Raw genomic sequence first — 20,948 nt, 5'->3', positions numbered from 1 at the left:
CCCCCCCACCGCAGCGGAAAGCCGAGAGAAAAACTCTGCAACGTTTAAGAAGCATATTCTCCCACGAACGGAGCTACAAGGGCGGTAGCTGAAGAAACAAGCCGCAGCATCCCACAATACAGGAGAACGCCACCCCTTCTGAGCCATTACCAGAGGAGCCCGCCGCGAACGCTCCCGCACCTCGACCAGCGGCCTCCAACAGCGTTTGAATTCAAACACTCGCCCGCCTCTTGAAACGCCCTTTAAACTGCCACCGCGCTGCGATTGGCGAATCTCTCCCCCTTCCACGCCAAGGCAGAGTTCTCCGATTGGCCTCTTCTGCAACAGCGCCCGCCCATCCACTAACCGTCCTCGCAGGGGAGAACGGCGTCCTCGAGGGCTCGGGTCATTTGCACATGCGCAAGACAAAAGGAAATTAGGGAAAGAGGACGTGAGACGGGCTCTTCCCCTCGCCCTTTCCTATGGAGAGTAGCCAATCAGGATACGCTTTAGCGTGCGCCGTCTTTCGTTTGAGGTCGCGCCCTACGTAAATTACGTAAGGCTGGCAAGCGCGTTTTTTCGTCGCGCTTTCTTCCTCCGAATCGTGGCGGACTGTCTGTTTTCGTTCTTACGCATGTTGCGTATCACCTCACTAGGCAGGCAGCCCCAACGATGGCAGCGAGCAGCACGTCTCCGCCTCCATTCTTCTGAAGAGATTTGCGATGGAGGCTGGCCAAGACTGAGAGGGCCTTAGAGGTGCTTATCCCGCCCTCCACACACATTTCTGGGCCCGAGACCTAGCCCTGAAATTTGAGTGAAGCAGCTCCTGCACCCCTCATGAGGGAGCCACGCATATCAGGGCCTTGCTGTAACGGCAGCCAAGGACAGAGGCCTGCTCTGTGGGAGACTCTGATCGGCTTGAATGCATAGGGAATATAGGGCTGTAATCATAGTCAGTTACTCGGATATACATCCTAGGATAAGTGTGGCAGACCAGCAGGAAAAAGTGCCTTTTCTTTGTTCTTTGTGCCTCCATTTTAACAGTAAAAAACAGGAAGAGGACTGTTGTTTTTTTTCCTTAAGGAGTGGTTCCACCCTGCCCCAAAGCATGGCTTTACTAGGCCAAATATGAAAGGCCATTACTAATGACTATTTTGGAATCTACAGTAACTTGTAAATAGAGTTGTAAGTGGCAGGAAGTTACAGATCACTGGACAAACTCTGGTTTGGACTACGAACCTATACGGTATTTGTACAGCCCATGAATTCAACCAGAGTGGCAGTATGTTGTGTTAAGAGGGACTGGGATTTGCCAGTCACTATAAGACTGATCTTTGGAGTCAAAAAGAGCCTGAACAAAGAGGAATTTGCCAACTTTTTGAAAGAGCACTGGTGTTTATATGTTGTACAATCGTGTTACTTAGCTACTGAGCTGAGCAAGGGGCAACATGCAAGCGGATGGGTTCTTAACCAAGTGTGAAAGAATGTTGAGCCAGGTTAGATTTTCTACAATGAGAGTAAATGTTACAAGATAAACAGTGTACCATTGACTTACCAAGATACCAATCACTGTATCACACAACGAATAACTTGTTGACAGAAGCATCTGTGGACTTAAGCAGCAGATCCCACCACCTATGTGCACTGCAAAGCTGGTGTGTCAGGAATGAGGCTGACCTTGGGAAACTAGGGCAGACATCAAATTGATGTGCTCTTTTGAAGAATGGGGTTGAAGATTATTTACACATAATTGGAACTCTGAACAAGTGAGGGGGGAATTTAAGAGGGCAGGGTGAAGAACGTGTGATAGTTCTATGAGGAAGAATGTCAGGTCGTCGTATCACTCCAGCATGTGATAGGCGGCAGCTTCCATGGAGCATGAGTAACATGGGCTCACCCACGAATGAAGCACGGCCAATGCGGTTACCATTTCTTGAGGCTGATGTGAGTAGAACTTTCCTTGGGATTGGGGGTTTGGGCCAATTGGTCGTTTGGACTGATCATAAATCCATAAGGACTTAACATGGGGACACACACAGTGTCATGCTGGATCAGGTGAAGTGCTTATCTAGTCCAGCATACTGTTCGCTCAGTGAGCAACAAGATGCCTACAAAAAGCCCTCAGGGACTTCCTCCCATTCATGTGCCCCAACAACTGGTAATGTGAACCATACTGCCTCTGACACTGGATTTATATCAGCAAGAGAAAGGGTCGATTTAAATCAAGTTTCCCAGTGAAAAATATTTCATAAATTTCCTGAACTGCAAATCTGACCACTAAACTGTATTAATTTACAACAAAATATTGAGCTGGTTTGCACATCCTGGTAAGTTACTGTGAACTACTTCACCCACAGAGCACTGAGATGCATGCCTGTGACCATCTTTGAATATGTGAACTGCCATGGAGGTATGCTGCAGTTAATTGGTTATTTGAGGGTTATTTGAAGTTGCTCAATCCTCCAATAACTCACAGTGCCCACTGTCCCACAAGATGACAAGTTCCGGTACCTCAGCCACTCTGCCTTGCATATTCAAAATGTCAGCTGGCACATGTTGCAGTGGCTTATCATGATGTGTGAAACAGTCCACTCTTATTTGCAGTGATTCATTTTTAAAAGCATGCTTTATTTCCTCTCTGACTATATATGGTTTGTATGCTTTCCTTTTTTTACTTACAAAGGGAATATCTTTGAAATTGTCCAGTACATGGTTTTTTTATGATCAACAATCATGTCAGTTTGAGGTTGAGTTAGTGTAAATTCTATACATGTCCACTTAGTTCAATACTATAAAAGTCTACTTAAAAAAAAGTTCCATTGAGTTTAATGGAATTTACTCCCAGGAAAGTGGTTAGAGGCATGCAGCTTAAGCATGTGAATACAGGAAGATGCACACTGGATTTTGTCTCACAGTGAAATGCCCTTAAATAATAGAATGAAGCAAAATTTGATTGTTGTGGGTAGACCAGAACAGTTTATTTCATCAGGTGAAAATTAAATGCTTAGTTTTTATGCATATGGTGTAAATATTCATTTTAAAATTACACTAATTCTTCATTTTGATAGAAAAGCCTCATTTAACTCAAATTATCTGACAGAGGCATTTATTAAATTTGGATAGTAAATATATGACTAACTGGATGGCACATAAAAGCAGCAACAACATACAAATTACTTAATATTTACAGTTATCTAAGAGACGATTACTATTTGCATTTGTTTGAAAAACACAGTTTAAAAAAAAACTTTTTAGAGTATCCCTTTTTAAACCATTTCATCCATTCAGCTGTGCTGTTTTTCTGTCTTAGCTACCGGCTTTGCTAGACCCAGGTCCACCACCACTTCCACACAGAACAATTCTATCCAGCCCATGTCTTTGCAAATCTGTATTTAGTCAGGGAAGCTGAAACTGAGAGACCAGAAATTTCAGGCAGCAGCAGCAGCTTATAAGTAGGCTGGACAGAGTGATTTTCATGGCATGAGAAATAAACATGAACAAATGCTCATGTTAGATTGCATTCCCTATCCATGTGTGAGTGTGACAACACTGTTAATTTTATAAGACTAAGTATAGGTTTAACATGTTTGAGACTTAATTATAACTATGTTATTTTAAAAAATGAGATTAGTATGAGTTTTATTTTTTAAAAAATCAAATCTGTTTTTATCCATCCATACAAGGTAATACATAGCCATCATGACTAGTATCCATAGGTGGTCTAACTCTTCTGCTCTGCTACAAGCACATCCATGATATCATATGTAAATGCTGATTTACTTCCTCATGTATTATCTGAAGTTGTAGCCTGTTGTATACTTACTTTGGAGTAAATTCCCTTAAACTCGGGAGCATGGCCTCCTCAGTAAACATGAACAGGAGCAGGCTTCCCGTTGCAACTACACTTCTTCTTGTTCTCAGTTCCCATTGAAGTCAAGAGGCCTTATTTCTGGGTAGATGTGGATTAAGTTTAGTAGACGTTATCACGGCTTTCATAAAATACTTTCTTTGAAAAATGAGTGAAATAACTACTGTGCAAAAAATGCTGTTGCTGATTCTCGGTGCACACTGAATTTGTAATTACGGTTGCCATTCTGGCAATGCCAATGATGCTTTAAGCTTCACTGATGCTTTAAGCTTCACTTCTGGAATTTCTGCAACTTATACAGCCCTTAAAAGCACAGGAGGCATGCTTGAAAAAGAGTTGACAGTTCAGTTTTCGACAAGCTGCATCAAATCCCAGTTCTTTCCTTTCTTACCCTGCTTCTCCTACCCCGAGCTTGATTTTAACGAAGAAAGTGAGATGTTTCTTGGTTATTGAAGAAGCAGAGTACCATTGGCGCATGCGTGTTGTCAACTATGTGATTTGCTGGATTCATTTCCCTTTCTAGCTTCGGCTTCAATCGATGTGCGGGGGCTCGATGCAGCAGCCTGTTCGACGGAGCGGCCCTCGGTCTAGGTTGCTGCTGCCTCCGCCGCCCCCTCCGCTGCCTGCTCCGCTCCCGATCCCGTTGCCGGCACAGGCACCAAACGACATTGCTGGGCCCCCAGCAGCCATTTTGACCGGAGATCGAGCAAGGCCAAAAGACGGGCTGGTAAGGATTCTTTTTCCAGACCCATCAGTTTGGGGAGTTCCCGCCGTAGCAGTTTCGCCCACGTGGGAGGCTAAAAGAGCCTATGCGTTCCTTTCCCTCTAAGAGCCGCTCCACCCCTATTACCACGATCTTTCTCGCCGTAATTTTGGGGTTCTGAGTATGGATTTCAAGTGAGGCCAAATAACCACAGTTTTACCCTAAAGAGCTGCAAGAATTATGTAAAGGAAAGAATGTGAATACATGGCGAGAAACATGAGTATGTTTTTATTGTAAATATTTTTATTTGGTATCCTACTTGAAGCATGTTAGGCAGTTTAGAAAAGTTTTTAGCGCTCCCTACTCCCAACCTCCGAGCACAAAAGCACGGCTCGATCAAATCACACTGGCCGTCTAATCCTGTATTTTGATATGAGCAGTGGCCAGATAAATGTTTCGTATTGCCTACAAGTAATGCATTAAAGCAATAGCCCTTCTTTGCCTTGTAAACATATGTAACTGGCATCCCAAAATATATTGTTTCTGAACCTGGTAGGTTTTTTCCTATACTTAATGAAATATTCGTTAATTTGTTTGATCAGCCTTCAGAACAAGGCTCTATCCCTGGAGGTGCATCTAGACATAGTAACATAGAAACAGAGCAAGTCAGAAGGAATCTTCCAGGCCATCTAGTCTGACCCCCGGCTCCAGCCGGCTCCGCTCATGGCATGCCCACCATGTGCATGTCGAGCCTTTCTTTGAACACCCTCACCAATGGGGCCTCAACCACCTCTCATGGAAGCCCATTCCACACCCTCGGGGTCCTAACTGTCAGGAAGTGCTTCCTGGCATCTAAATGGAACCTTGTTTCTCTGAGCTTTGCTCCATTGGAGCACATCCTGCCTTTCTCTGCAAGGGAGAGCAGGTCTCTACCCACCTCTGTGTGACATCCCCTCACATACCTGTATGTCACCAACATATCCTCTCTGAGTCTCCTCTTCTCCAGGCTGAAGAGACCCAGTTCCCTCAGTCTCGCCTCATACGGCATCCCCTGCAAACTGGCCACCAACCTTGTGGCCCTGCGCTGCACTGACTAACCTGGCTATATCCTTTCTGTAATGAGGGGCCCAAAACTGAGCACAATACTCCAGTTGCAGGCACAGCAGAGTCATATAGAGTGGTAGTAATACCTCTCTGGATCTAGAAGCCACACTTCTGGCTATGCCAACAAGGGTGGCGTTTGCCCTCTTAACCACCACATCACACTGCTGACTCATGTTTAGCCTGCAGTCAACCAGCACCCCAAAGTCTCTTTCACAAGTGACAGAGACCTGAGGGAACCCCGCTTGTCACTGGCCACCATCCCAATGATTCCCCACTAATGGTTACTTTCTGCTTTCGGTCAGTCAACCATGCCCTAATCCATTGGACAGTGCTTTGGTGTATCCCAAAACTCCTCAGTTTCTCCACCAGGATATCATGGGACACTTTGTCAAAGGCCTTGCTGAAATCCAGGTAAACCACATCCACTGCATCCCCTCCATATAGCCATCTCGAAACCTTGTCGCAGAATTTCACAAGGTTTGTCTGGCAGGACCTGTTTTCATGGAAACCGTGCTGTGTGGCTGCCAGCCTTCCTTCCCTATCTAGTATCACTAGATCTTTTGCTATTATGAGCCTTTCCATTGTTTTTCCTACAAGAAGACAAGAAGCTCCTAGTGCTGACAATTAAATGACTGTGTGCACCTGTTCTATCCTTCCTTCCTTAACAAGTTTTCTGTGCTTAGGGAAAAATACAGCAGAAATTATGGAAAAACATGGGAAGATTACATGTGGGAGACAATTCCATATAGAACCTCCATCAAATCATGTATTTTGAGTGAGGTAATGGCAAAATGAAACCTTGCCTGGAAACATCTTTTGACTTGCAACAGTTAATTCTATAAATTAGTTGCATTATTTCTGCTTTCCCGAGCTGGTGTCCTCCAGATGTTTTCCACTAGAAGTCAAACTGAGGTACTGAGTTTTTCCATCAGCCTCAGCCAGTAAAACCAGTGATCAGGGATAATAGTAGTTGGAGTTCAAAACAACTGGTGGCATCAGCTTGAGGAGTGCCACCTATTTAACTAATAATCCCTCTTATTGGTGATATGTTCTATGGATGTTTTGTGTCTTGTGCATAAGATTGTAAAATCCATTTTTAAATTAAATATTTGGAATATACTAATCTCATCACTTTTACTGGCCAAGTTCTCTTATGTGTCCCATCAGCATCTGAGGAGTGCTTGATGGAAACATGAGAAGGCCTTTTCATAGTTGTGTCCAAGTCTTTGGAACTCTCTTCCCAGGAGAATCAGTCCAATCCCCTCTCTGAAAGCATCATGTCATTATTAAGTTTTTGTATACATTTTATAAATATACATGTTTATATACCATATTAGGCATAATTATTTTTTCTGCCTTTGTCTTCTTACTGCTTTTGTTGTTGTTGCTTAGTGCCTCTGTTCTTTCTTAAGGTAGTTAGCTATAATGAGCTTTTTCCTATAAACTGGAACATAGCAAATTAAGTTTTAAGAAATAAAAAGTAAATAGTATGTCTCCTACACTTAGAAGCAATTGGGGTTTTTTCTTCTTTTTTTCAGACTGCCGGAAGATCACCCATGTTAACCATGTACAGACCAAAAGTAAGCCTGAAAGATAGGCAACAACTTTACAAGCTGATTATTAGTCAGTTGCTATATGATGGATATATCAACATTGCTAATGGTCTTATAAATGAGGTAAAGCCACAGTCTGTTTGTGCACCCTCTGAACAGCTGTTGCATCTTATTAAACTGGGTAAGTACTGATACCAAGCACAAATTTTAGATGTTCTTTTGAAGTAAATTTGAGATGCTATGCTAGTATGATGTTGTTAACATTGTTAAGACCCTGTTCTGGATGGCATGTCAGAACATCAGTAATAAAATATCTCTTCTCTGGATATTTATTCCCTACAATCTCATTATCCTAAAATAATACTAAATACTAAAGCGATATTAAACGAATAAACCTATATGTTCGTTTTTCCAGATGAAAAATATGTCACTAGGGATTACTGAAGAAAAACATTTTCTAGATCCAGACCTATTTATACATAGAGTAAAGCTATTGACGTTAGTGGGTCTGTTCTAAGTATGACTGAGTGTGGATCCAACCCCAACAATATGCTTAGAGTAGCATAGTAAACAATAATGCATATACATGGTGGCCTCCATTCCAGCTATCTGCTACACTGATATTGTAAAACTAGCTTAGCCTCTCAGATCTGACTGGTGAACTTGTAGTCATGCAATATGTTAACTCCCTGCTAGCCCTACCATCTCTTTAGACCATATGAATGAGAATTTATTAGGTCCCATGTGCCTCCATGAGAGATTAAAAGTTGTTTTAGTTTGTGGGAAGAGAGTTTGGAGAGCCTTAACATTGCACGGCTGAGCCCCTACTGTAAGATGAAAGAGTTGTTGGGAGTGCCATGGTACTATTTCTGGTGGTAATTGTACGAGTTTTATTATGTATTTTGAAATTTCCACAGGCTTGTAGTAAGAGAGCTATTTCTGAGATAATTTTACTCTTCCATTTGTATAAACAAGACCATTGCCTCACTCCAGATTTAAGGCCATACTTTAGGCTACCATTACATTAACATCTTCCCTTCCCCTATATCTCCCTTTCCATGTTCCTACTACCATTGTGTTTTCCCTAACTTCTTCTTTCATGATTTCAAGTTCTGGTTTACAAGCAAACTTTGTTACCCAGTTTGAATGCACAGCCAAATAGATTGCACAAGAGAGTAAGTGTGTTGGGAGGGTGGTGAGGTGGAGTAATTGGAATTCGGGGAAGAAAAAAAATCTTATAAGCCTAAGATTTCTTCTTATAACCCTAAAGCATAGTTTGGCATTACATTAGACGGAAGCAGACATCTAGTGTGCACCTGAATCTTTGTGGAGCTTTGTTTATGCACATGATAGTTTTTAAAGTTTTAGTCATTTTAATTGCTCAGTTAAGCACAAATCAATTGAAAACACACTAATACAAAAAGCATGATATTAAGGCTGTGGTAAGTCCAATCTTCCCTATGTGCCCTCCCACCCCTTAAGATCTGAGGCAGAGGCCCTGCTCAGGGAACACTCCTTGAAGGAGGTTAGGAGAATGAATACCAGGAGGAGGGCCTTCTCCGCAGTGACACCCTGACAGTGGAATGCACTCCCCAGAAAGGTTCGCCTGGCGCCAACATTATATTCCTTTCGGCGCCAAGTAAAAACCTTTTTATTTGCCCAGTATTTTAATATTTAAATATTTTAACTAGGTTTTTAATATGATCACTTTCAGTCACATTCTGTTATGCTTGTTATGTTATTGTATTTTCTCGTATTTATTATTATTTATTATTATTACTTATTTAGAATATTTCTATGCCGCCCCATTCGCAAAAAGCCTCAGGACAGCTTACAATAACATATTTATTTATGTTGTAAGCCTTCCTGGGATGTTTGTATAGGATGGGGAATAAATATTGTACATACATACATACATAAATATGATGGGCCAAACTTTTGAGCAGACATGCAAAGGAACGAGTTCTTAATGATCTAAAATATGTTTCTGAGGAGCAAAATTTGGGCTGCTATGCTGACTTTGCTTAAAGGCATGATACTGATATGAGATCTGAAACATCATTTGATACCACTTATCTCCCTCAGAGAACTCCTCAAAATAGACTTGCGAAACATTGTAGTAACTGGTGCCATCTTTCCTGTTTTTGGGAAAATAAGACTTTTGTATGCCCTTCCAGGAATGGAAAATGATGATAGTGCTGTTCAGTATGCCATTGGGCGCTCTGACACAGTAGCTCCTGGCACAGGAATTGACTTGGAGTTTGATGCAGATGTGCAGACTATGTCCCCAGAAGCTTCTGAATATGAAACATGTTATGTCACATCTCACAAAGGACCCTGTCGTGTAGCTACATACAGCAGAGATGGGCAGTTAATTGCTACAGGTTCTGCTGATGCTTCGATCAAAATTCTTGATACGGAGAGAATGTTGGCAAAGAGTGCCATGCCTATTGAGGTAAATATTCCAAACAGTAATCTGTCCATAAATGTTCATATTTTTGCGTTAATAGTTCTGTGGTCATTAGGATTAGCACAAGGACACAGAAAGCAGCATAGAGTGGACCTGTACCACAGCTCAGAGACTTAAGAGTGTGCAGCAGGAGGTACATGAAGGTAAGGTGAACTTCACCTCCTTGTTTCTCCTGCTGAGCAACTGTGGCACTTCAGAGGGTGAGGGAAGGAGACTGGAGTGCCATCAGGCAGGGAGTTCTGTGCTGTGCTGGGGAAACAGGACATGGGTCCCCAGCTCTGAGGTCATAGCTCTATTCTCAGATCTGGGAATCCAAAGTAACCTTTGGCCCCTTGGATGCAGTCTAGGGGCTGAAGGATTGTTCTCCTTGTGGTCATTAGCTTTATGCTCACAGTCCACTATATTTGAGGTTAGGATTGAGGGTCGTCTTATATCAAAAATGATTGTGAGGGCTTTCCACATCATTTGCATTGGGTTCCCTGAATTGCATGTAGTTCTTTTTCTCCCATTGTGAGTCCAGTTGTGTGGGATACGTTTAGGAGAACTGATATGTTGAAGGTCCTCCTTTTAGGCTTGGTTATATGAGACATTATATTTGTGTATGCAAAAATTTAACCTTTAGAAATGCGTTGTTTTAACATTTTGATCAGTTGTACAGTGAGTGGATGCACTGCCAGTCATATTGGAAACTGGAATAGATACAGTACTAGTTATAGTGAGAATTGGAGTGAATGCAATACCAGTCAAAATTGTAATTAAGTTGTTTCAGTGGATTATCCCTAGGATACAGGCACAATTATGCACACAGCTTTTTGGGCATGCTAGTATTACTACCTTAAAGGTGTTTAATATTCCACTAAAACAACATCCAAATAAAGCTTTGAATTGGACTGAAGGTAATATTTAAACAGTGCTAACACTGTAGTCTCTTCAACGAGTAAGTCCCATTAAAAACATGCTGATTTTTCAGTAAAGAACAGTCAACAGTGAAGAAGTCAGGAATGCAAGACAATGGATTCTAATAATTTGTTATGCACACATTTAACTGTTCAGAATCAGCTAAATGTTTACAATACAAAATGTAGCAGTATATTACAGTATATCACAGAAGTGAGTACACCCCTCACATTTTGTAAATATTTTATATCTTTTCATGTGACAACACTGAAGAAATGGCACTTTGCTACAATGTAAAGTAGTGAGTATACAGCTTGTATAACAGTGTGAATTTGCTGTCCCCTCAAAATAACTCAACACACAACCATTAATGTCTCAACTGCTCACAACAGAAGTGAGTACACCCATAAGTGAAACTGTCCAACAGTGTCAATATTTTGTGTGGCCACCATTCTTTTCCAGCACTGCCTTAACCCTCTTGGGCATGGCGTTCACCAGAGCTTCACAGTTTGCCACTGGACTCCTCTTCCACTCCTCCATGACAACATCAGGGAGCTGGTGGATGTTTAGAGACCTTGCGCTCCTCCACCTTGTGTTTCAGGATGCCCCACAGATGCTCGATAGGGTTTAGGTCTGGAGACATGCTTGGCCAGTCCATCACCTTTACCCTCAGCTTCTTTAGCAAGGCAGTGGTCGTCTTGGAGGTGTGTTTGGGGTCATTATCATGTTGGAATACTGCCCTGCAACCCAGTCTCCGAAGGGAGGGGAACACGCTCTGCTTCAGTATGTCACAGTACATGTTGGCATTCATGGTTCCCTCAATTAACTGTAGCTCTCCAGTGCTGGCAGCACTCATGCAGCCCCAGACCATGACACTCCCACCACCATGCTTGACTGTAGACAAGACACACTTGTGTTTGTACTCCTCACCTGGTTGTTGCCACACATGCTTGACACCATCTGAACCAAATAAATTTATCTTGGTCTTATCAGACCACAGGACATGGTTCCCCTAATCCACGTCCTTAGTCTGCTTGTCTTCAGCAAACTGTTTGCAGGCTTTCTTGTGCATCATCTTTAGAAGAGGCTTCCTTCTGGGACAACAGCCCTGCAGACCAACTTGATGCAGTGTGCGGCGTATGATCTGAGCACTGACAGGCTGACCCACCACCCCTTCAAACTCTGCAGCAATGCTGGCAGCACTCATACGTCTTATTTCCCAAAGCCAACCTCTGGATATGATGCTGAGCACGTGCACTCAACTTCTTTGGTCGACCGTGGCGAGGCCTGTTCTGAGTGGAACCTGTCCTGTTAAACCGCTGTATGGTCTTGGCCACTGTGCTGCAGCTCAGTTTCAGGGTCTTGGCTATCTTCTTATAGCCTAGGCCATCTTTATGTAGAGCAACAATTCTTCTTTTCAGATCCTCAGAGAGTTCTTTGCCATTAGGTGCCATGTAGAACTTTCAGTAACCAGTATGAGAGAGTGAGAGTGATAACACCAAATTTAACACACCTGCTCCCCATTCACACCTGAGACCTTGTAACACTAACGAGTCACATGACACCGGGGAGGGAAAATGGCTAATAATGCCCAATTTGGACAGTTTCACTTATGGGTGTACTCACTTCTGTTGTGAGCGGTTGAGACATTAATGGTTGTGTGTTGAGTTATTTTGAGGGGAATGCAAATTCACACTCTTATACAAGCTGTATACTCACTACTTTACATTGTAGCAAAGTGTCATTTCTTCAGGGTTGTCACATGAAAAGATATAATAAAATATTTACAAAATGTGAGGGGTGTACTCACTTCTGTGATATACTGTATGTCATGCTATGAAGATAGTACAGGCTTGCTGAGATTTCTGACTTACTGTTCACAAGCATGGTGTCAAATACCCCTTTCTGTACAATGGCTCTTCCCACCACTGGGAGAGACTGGATGAACAAGGAAATGAAACTTCTCATTATGTCCTGACCTAAACTTCTGGTTTGTTGCTCCTCTAACAGATTAGGTTCTAAAGATAAGCATTTCAAGTTGATTCCCTGTTTTTGTGTTGAAAGGTGCAGGCAAGAAACCAAATAATAAATGTGTAATAGTAAATATTCATGTATTTACTTGTCTCTTGGGTCAGGTAGCTAAAAGGCTATGATTACAATGCTGTCTATGTTTCTAAACATTTTCTTTAGGTTATGATGAATGAAACAGCCCAGCAGAACATGGAGAACCACCCTGTTATTAGGACTCTTTATGATCATGTGGATGAAGTGACATGCTTAGCTTTCCATCCAACAGAACAAATCCTTGCTTCTGGTTCAAGGGATTACACACTTAAATTATTTGACTATTCAAAGCCATCTGCAAAAAGAGCCTTCAAATATATCCAGGTTAGATACATTAATCATAATTCTATAAGGAATCCAAACAATAACTGGTTTGATGTGTGTAGGTTTTCACATGAAAGTTTTCCTGATGTCACCAAATGAAGTGCATCTATGTTTGCAGGATAAGGACCATGCTGGAGTTCACAAAAGCTAATTTGTAAGTTTCAGTCATAAGGACATAAATCAAGCTTATATATGTAGCCACTGAAACTACTTTGCTTTAAGCCTAACTTCATGTCATAACTAGCTTCCCCTGACTCTTTTTACCTGGAAAACAGTTTCAGATGCTGCATCTTAGAATGGGAAAGACTGCTAAACTTTTTCCTTCCAGCTTTTCCTTGGCTTAAAGTCTTATCACCACTAGGGTTATGACAACGCTTCATGGAATTTGTCCCTCTAGTATCTACAGACTTAACTCTCATGTTCTGCTGTGTCACAGAAAATGAGCTGAGCTGAGCTGAGCTGAGCTGAGAAAAGTCCATAAAGACTCATGAAACAAAGGCAGCCTTTTCTGCATCACATGTCATATCCAGCACAAACAAAGCCTGTTGAACATGCCATGGAAGAAGGATGCTGCTTGCCCAGCATTTAAATGGGGCTCAGTTCCTAATGAGTGCAGCATCAACTCAGACTTGCAGCCTCAAAAGAGTGGACTGGAGCCCAAGGAATCCAGTTCTCCCCTCAGAATGGATTCTTCACACATCCCTAATCACCACTGTTCAAACCTGCTTAGGGGGAGGGGAAAAATATGGAGTACCACTATCTTTTCCCACAAGGGAAAGGCAGTGCAGAGAAGAAGATTAAGCAATCACTCCCTACTCAAACTTACAGTCTGCTAGGACTGCTTATGGCTTTGTCCAAACCAAGAAGAAAACATGGAATGCCATGTTTCATCTGCTTTCATCCTAATGTGTAGATTGTAGAAAAAAATGAAGATGGATATCTGACTTTCCTGTCCACTACTCAAGAAGCATATATTGGGAGGGGCTATTGGTAGGTGGAGCCTCAGTTCAGGGGGAGAGTATCTACCCTGTTCTGGATGGGGTTGCACTCCTCTTAAGAATAGAATGCAAAACACCAGAATGCAAAACACCAGGTGGCATCTATGGCCAGGAGCAGCTTTTATCAACTGTGGCGGATATATCAGCTACATCCCTCTCTGATGGGCAGAATCTAGCAAGGGTAATCGATGCCCTGGTAACCTCACATTTGAACTACTGCAACACACTGTACATGGGGCTACCCTTGAAAATGGTCCAGAAACTTCAGTTGGTACAGAACAGGTCTGCCTGTCTGCTAAATGGGATGGGCCAGTATGAAGATATAACCCCTCTTCTTTATCACCTGCTCTGGTTACAGTTGAAGTCTGGGCTTGCTTCAAGGTGCTCACATTAACATATAATTCCCTAAATGGTTTAGGGCCTGGATATCTAAAGGAATGCCTCCTCCCATATATACCTCCCTGGACCCTAAGGCCTTCTGTGGATGTCCTTCTCTGCAAGCCACTGCCAAAAGAAGTAAGGGAGGTGGCTGCGAGGGGAAGAACCTTCTTGGCTATGGTGTCCCATCTATGGAATTAATTCCCCAGGGAGGTGCACCTGGCACTGATACAGTCTTTTTTTCAGTGCCAGGTTAAAACTTTTTATTCTCCATTATTTTAATTGTTGAACAAGATGGTTATGCTTTTAGTTTGGTTTTTATTTAGATACAGTTTGATTGTTGTGGACAATGTCTATAGTTTTTTTAAACTGATTTTGTTATTCTTGAATTGTTATAATTATTGTGTTGTTATGATTGTGTTTATGCTGTAACTGGGAGAGCATTGCTATAGAACAGTCTATATAAACTTTAAATAACTAGATAAATGATATATCCTGCCTTGAAAAATGGTCACCAAGGTAGACAGCAGTAAGCCTAGCAGAGCTGGTAGGGTGTAGTTAGAATGTTGGACTGCAGCTTGGGAGAACCAGGTTCTAGTCCCCACTCAGTCACGGGGCTGAAGTTTACTTGGTAGTTCTGGGTCAGTCATTGACTTCCAGGGCAACATAACTCACAAATTGTTTGTGAGGATAAAATGGAGAGGAGGACCATGGGAGCCACTTCGGGTTCCTTGCAGGAAGGAAAAGAGTGAAATAACAGTGTAATAATAAATACATATTAAATTTTAAGAAACAAAGCTGTTCTCAATCACCACCAGTTTTTGGTGCATGTTATCTGTCTTGTGGGAGGAAGAATAAGATTTCAAATGTATGAAGTGAGGAGTACTTTGTGCACACTACATCTTTACAATCACTTCCTTTTTCTTCAAAGTGTTGTTAAGTTATAATAGGGTCACCACTCACCACTTAGGCATTTTCTACTTAGTAGCCCCCTTTTTTCTTTTCAAATCTTGTATTGAGCTATATCATTTTGCTTTGTGTCCTTTCTAGCTTGTTCAGAAAGCAGTGTCCTTTAATGCAAATAATTTTATTCTGTGCTTTACACAGCAGCTGATACTAATTAATATCTGGATGAGTCTTAACTGGATAATGCCTTTGAATGTTAACTGTGTCTTTTCAAATAAACAGGAAGCAGAAATGCTGCGTTCAATCTCTTTCCATCCTTCTGGAGACTTCATACTTGTCGGAACCCAGCATCCTACCCTGCGACTATATGATGTCAATACTTTCCAGTGCTTTGTATCTTGCAATCCTCAAGATCAGCACACTGATGCCATATGCTCAGTTAATTACAATGCAAGTGCTAACATGTATGTAACGGGCAGCAAAGATGGATGCATCAAATTGTGGGATGGCGTTTCAAATCGTTGTATTACTACTTTTGAGAAAGCACATGATGGGGCTGAAGTCTGTTCTGCCATTTTCTCCAAGAATTCCAAGTATATTCTATCAAGTGGAAAGGACTCTGTAGCTAAACTATGGGAAATATCTACAGGAAGAACACTAGTCAAATATACAGGTGAGTAAAGGCTGATCCAAAGAACATATTTCTTTTTCCATAGGCTATGCATTTAATTAAGTGCATGTGGTATTTTATACCGATACTTGTTTGGATTTTGGCTTTGTGTAAAACCAAACTGCTTTGGGTGTAATCATCATTTTTCCATGTGATTGCCTGGTCTAAAATTAAAAGGTTGCTTTGTGGACCTCTTTGCATGTAATCATCTTTGAGTTTTATTAGCACAAAAGCGTAATTTTGATAACCAGTAAAGTGCTACACTGGAACTCAAGGAAACCTCAGTATGTTGCTTGCCGCTGAGCCAAGTGGTGGTCGAGTATCTTAATGAGGATATTAGTGGACTGCTTCTTGGGATCATTATGATGAAAATGGCAGAAAACCTAGATGCTATATGAAGTCTATAAATGCACCTATAAGTAACTCCAGAATTTCTCAGTCCATAAATCAGTAATATTTTAATACACCACTAAGCACTTCATGTCTTCTAGATATAGGAGAGATACAATGTATCTATGATTTTTTGAGAGTATGCTTGTGTTCTTGCATGGGTCAAGCATCCTCTACTTGGAAGATAGTCTTTGTATTGGAATATTGCTCTTCTGGTTTTTCTTTTCATATGCCTGGCCCAGTAAAAGCACCATTAAAATGTAACACTGGACTTTCTCTACTTAGTACTTTTCTACTTCTCCAGTGGGAGTTTCTGCTACAGTAATCAGAAACCAACCATTTGAGCTGACTTATATAGGAACTGAGAAGATGATAAGGTTTGTCTTGTAATTTAAGGATTATAATATGTTAAACCAGCAGGGTGCAGCCAAGTCCTGGCATACAGAAAATTGTCTTTCATTGTTATCTGCCTCTTTGACAAAGAAACTGGAGGAAAGGGTAGATCCCCTTAGCATTCATCCTGTTGTTCCCTTTCTGAGTAAGCAATGCATAAGTATAATGTTATGTTACTTTCTCATTAGATAGATTGTTACCTGTCAAGCCATTTTAATTGGTACGCTTTATTTTGTCATTTTTACCAAGCCAGTATTTCATAATACTCACTTATGCAATAAGCAGGAAATATTTTGATTTGCAAAAGGTTTGTGTACAACCGTTATTTCAGTCATTTCATTTCAAATCATTAGAGTCTGTCTATTTCAGTGAGATTGCCAGCATTCTTATTCATGGACATCATCATAAACCAGTGCATCTAATAGACAGAACTCTTTTGATACTGTCTGTATATACACAAATATGTATAACTAAATTCATTATATACGATATGTATAATGAATCATGTTCCATTAAATTTTGGTACTTTCTGGTATACATTTGCATTTCTATCTCAGTTCTCAGAAAAATTGAAAGTTATGTGTAACTACAGGTAACCTATACTTGGGAAGCATTAAATCTTAGCTTTGATGAAGGCCTTGAGACAATCTGAAAAAAGGGAAAGAATTTGTGTACCAGCTAATGGATAGTATATAGTTGGTGTGAATACTTAATTTCAGAAGCTGCCAGTAGATGTGTGAATGTCTAAGCCTTAAATTATTGATAATCTGGATTTTCTGTTTCAAAGGTTATAATCCATTGACAGGGCAATCCTGTATATGTCTATTTGGAAGAAAGTCCCAGTGATTTACCTAGAATTTAGATCCAAGTTTATGTGTATACTATGAGGTTTCAGTCTTAGCTGATTGTTTCACTGATATAAATTACTAGATGTACTTAACAATTTGATTAGCAGGGTATCTTATTAAGAAGTTTATGACCGAGTTAGAACATGTTAAGGCATAATCTAGAGGTGGGTTACCAGTATTGCTACATATTTCTCTCATAGCCGTATGAGCAGGGAAAATATATTTCTCCTCTCTCACATATTATGCAAATAATGTCTTAAATATTATGTATGTTTTGATGGCAAGTGTAGAATAATGTGAATTCAAAAAATTGCCACTAATTCACTATTCCTGACTGTGATCTTGCACATACCTCTTTCAGATCTCCAGCAACAATGGACCCAAATGTATTTCTTAAAATCACAGTTCTTTAGTACCTTGCCCCAATTCATTTTACCTCACAGGCAAGCTTGCTGTATATTTTAAAAACACCTTTTAACAATGCTTCATCTTTTAACAAGAATCATTTGATGTTCAAATTAGGGTTGTAATAACATTGTGTCTTGGACAGATTTTTCAGTTGTGTTTATACTAGAAGATGGTCATGCGCCAATTTTGTGTAACACACATCCTTATTTCATCTGGAATCAGTTTTTCTAGATCTTGTTATTGTGATAAAGCTAATGCCCATTTTTTGGTCTGCATTACATTTCAGTGTAGGTCTACAAGGGCCTGGTGTTTTGCTATCCTTAATTCTCTTACGGTTTGCCTTACTTTCTTTACTGTCATTAGCTGGTTCAGTGTATTCCTTTCCTCATCTGAAATTTTAGGAAACTGGACATTAGAAAGAAAGGCATCAGGTTATTTTTCTTGGGGTGAGTCAGACCTGTGTAACTATGAATAATAATTAATTCTGCCCAATTAATTCTGTTAGATTTTGATCAGATAGAACAGGAATATCTCAAATCTATAAATATGCCAGTTTAAATTTGTAAATGAAAATCTTCATCAAGGTGCATAAGGACAGTCTCATATGCTTTTGTATCTAGAAGATTGATATCCAGTCTGGGGGCAAATGTCCTTGATGATCTTTTTCAAAGGATCACTTGCTGCCAATAGATCACTTTGCTTATCAAGCTACAATATTAGATGCACAGGAGCAGAACATTAAAAACTGTTCATTGTGAGTGAGGAAAACTGTAACATCTTTGAAAGAGGTAATCATTTCTGCTTTGTTAAAAACAAGCAAGCAAACTAAAACTCATCTTGATGCTGAACTGAGAAACATCAGTGCTGAACCAGAGTCTTGTACCTCTTGTTAACTAGATGAGGGGAATTATCCAAAAACTGAAAGTCAGTAGTAGTCTGTTGATGAATCTGGTCTGACCTGTTTTAATCAGTCAGTGTGCATTAGAGAGGAATCATCGATAATCAGGTGGAGGTTGATGCTCAGAGAGTATGTTACCACTTGGCATGTGACTGATCAACTGCTCCATTACTTGGAAAGCAATGATCTAGCAAAGCATCATTCACATTTTCATAGCAACTGATTTGATCACTGCAACGTGCTCTACAGGGGTAGCTATCAGACACCATACAGCAGCTTCAGTTGTGCAGATGGCTGCAGACTGACTCCGGCTCGGACGAGCAGTGCAGAGGAAACATAAGGACCTGATACCGAGCCATTCCACCATCTGCCTGTTTGCTTCCAGATACAATTCGGAGCATTGAGGCAGCCCTTGGAAGCCCTAAATGGCCTGATCCCATGAGCCGGATCATCCAAGGAAGTCCTGCTCCCAACTAGTATTAATTTGCAGGAGGGTATTTTCTTTGTTGACAAGGAACTGTGGGACATGTAAAGGATTTGTTCCAGTCTATGCAAAAATGTCTTTTTATGAACGCCCTTACTAGCTTTTTGTTCATTACTAAGGACATTTTTATTATTGAATTTTGGGAATCAAGTACTTGCCAATGTGAGTCAGGTGGCAAAGTAGAATACAGTTTATAATGAAGTCTGCTATCTTTATATACTTACTTTGAAACATTGGAGCCTTTTTAATGGTATACGTATGTTGCTACACCTGCAGGAGCTGGTTTGAGTGGACGCCAAGTTCATAGGACACAGGCGGTCTTCAACCACACAGAAGACTATGTGCTTCTTCCGGATGAAAGAACCATCAGCCTGTGCTGCTGGGATTCACGAACAGCAGAACGAAGGAACCTTCTTTCCCTAGGGCATAATAGCATAGTTCGCTGTATTGTCCACTCTCCGACCAATCCTGGCTTCATGACGTGCAGTGATGATTACAGAGCTCGATTTTGGTACCGAAGATCAACCACAGACTAAAGCTAAATCTGAATTCTATTCCCTTTAAATATATATATCAGAGTGACTTCAGTGCACATAACCCTTAAATTCAAAGGCTTATGTACATCCTATTCCAGGTGGAGATGATCTCCATCACACCTTGTACCAAATATTTTCTCTAGACAGCCGTGTTTTGCCATCTAGATTTATTTACAGGGACAGAAGGAGGCCAGGACACCTGCTGGAATCAGTGTAGGTCAGTAGCCCCAGCCTCCTCCCCTCTCTGAATGCCCCCTTTCTCCCACTCTGAGGCCCAGTTGCGACCTCTGGGGGCAACCAGTGCTGTTCTTTCAGGACCATCTGTGAAGGGGTTGGGGCAGTGGCCTGGCCTTCAGAGTCCCTTGAAGCTGGGACTTTGATGACTCTTGTAGCCTTTAAAGCAATGTTTTGGGGCCATAACTGTGTTTTTACTGCAATTAGTTTTAAGTAAAACCCTCCCTAAGAAGAAGGATGATTTTAAAGTTATGTCCATATATTGAAAACTGGAACTACTTAAAATGGTTTTTGATCCCTTCTCTAGCTTCTCGCTCTTACTAGAAAAGTTGGCCTTCTGTTTTTTAAAACTTAATTTTATTTGATATATGCTGTTAGTTCTGACTTCTGCTGTGCTTTTGTGTTTTACAAAATTATTTAGATAATATAGATCTATTACTGTAAAGTTCTCATTAAAACAAAGTCTTTAATGCTGTCTCTTAGTTTTCCCATAATTAACTATTAGTTTATTTCTGCTTCATAATTTGTATACAGAATATTTAAATAAGGATTATAAAATATAGTAATGTCTGAAAGCCAGTGATTTGCTAGGGCCTTGTCTTAACCATGCCCCTGGTTATACTTTTCATCCCTGATCTGAGGTGGGTTTGAAGGTAAGAATGTTAAGAAGAAATCAGTGTATTACTGATATACATGAAGCATCTCAGCCCCAGTGACAAATCTTCAGCATACAAATGAGTTACAAATGAGCAGAGCAAGGAGGTCACGGTAAAGATTCTTTCCTTGTTTTGTATAATATATAACTAAACTGTAAGCTAACAACTGTCAGTAAATTGTTCCCCT

At 40.9% G+C, this 20,948-nt stretch overlaps 1 protein-coding gene across 2 annotated transcripts; it reads left to right on the top strand.

Moving 5' to 3' along the window:
* Positions 1–628: 628 nt before the first annotated feature.
* Positions 629–20,580, top strand: CSTF1 (cleavage stimulation factor subunit 1). 2 transcript variants are annotated; one of them, XM_044455490.1, is made up of 7 exons: positions 629–1,923; positions 4,371–4,574; positions 7,193–7,388; positions 9,385–9,662; positions 12,765–12,962; positions 15,527–15,917; positions 19,612–20,580. In XM_044455490.1, the coding sequence occupies exons 1-7, from the start codon at positions 1,804–1,806 to the stop codon at positions 19,869–19,871; spliced, it is 1,647 nt and encodes a 548-aa protein (XP_044311425.1). In that variant the 5' UTR covers positions 629–1,803; the 3' UTR covers positions 19,872–20,580. The 2 variants fall into 2 exon arrangements, with proteins under 2 accessions (XP_044311425.1, XP_044311426.1); XM_044455491.1 differs by lacking the exon at positions 629–1,923 and adding an exon at positions 6,338–6,434 and having other exon boundaries at positions 4,462–4,574.
* The last annotated feature ends 368 nt before the right edge of the window (positions 20,581–20,948 follow it).

This window comes from Varanus komodoensis, unplaced genomic scaffold, assembly GCF_004798865.1.
Source record: "Varanus komodoensis strain SLA01 unplaced genomic scaffold, ASM479886v1 scaffold8, whole genome shotgun sequence".
Taxonomy (NCBI): Eukaryota; Metazoa; Chordata; class Lepidosauria; order Squamata; family Varanidae; genus Varanus; species Varanus komodoensis.
Note: the sequence above shows the minus strand (reverse complement) of the source record. Positions and strands in the feature narration are given on the sequence as shown.

Coding starts and splice junctions, on each gene's coding strand:
- CSTF1 (XM_044455490.1), top strand. CDS start 1,804: ATGTCAGGTCGTCGTATCACTCCAGCATGTGATAGGCGGCAGCTTCCA. Junction 1,924..4,370: donor TACCATTTCTTGAGGCTGAT/GTGAGTAGAACT, acceptor TTCCCTTTCTAG/CTTCGGCTTCAATCGATGTG. Junction 7,389..9,384: donor GTTGCATCTTATTAAACTGG/GTAAGTACTGAT, acceptor ATGCCCTTCCAG/GAATGGAAAATGATGATAGT.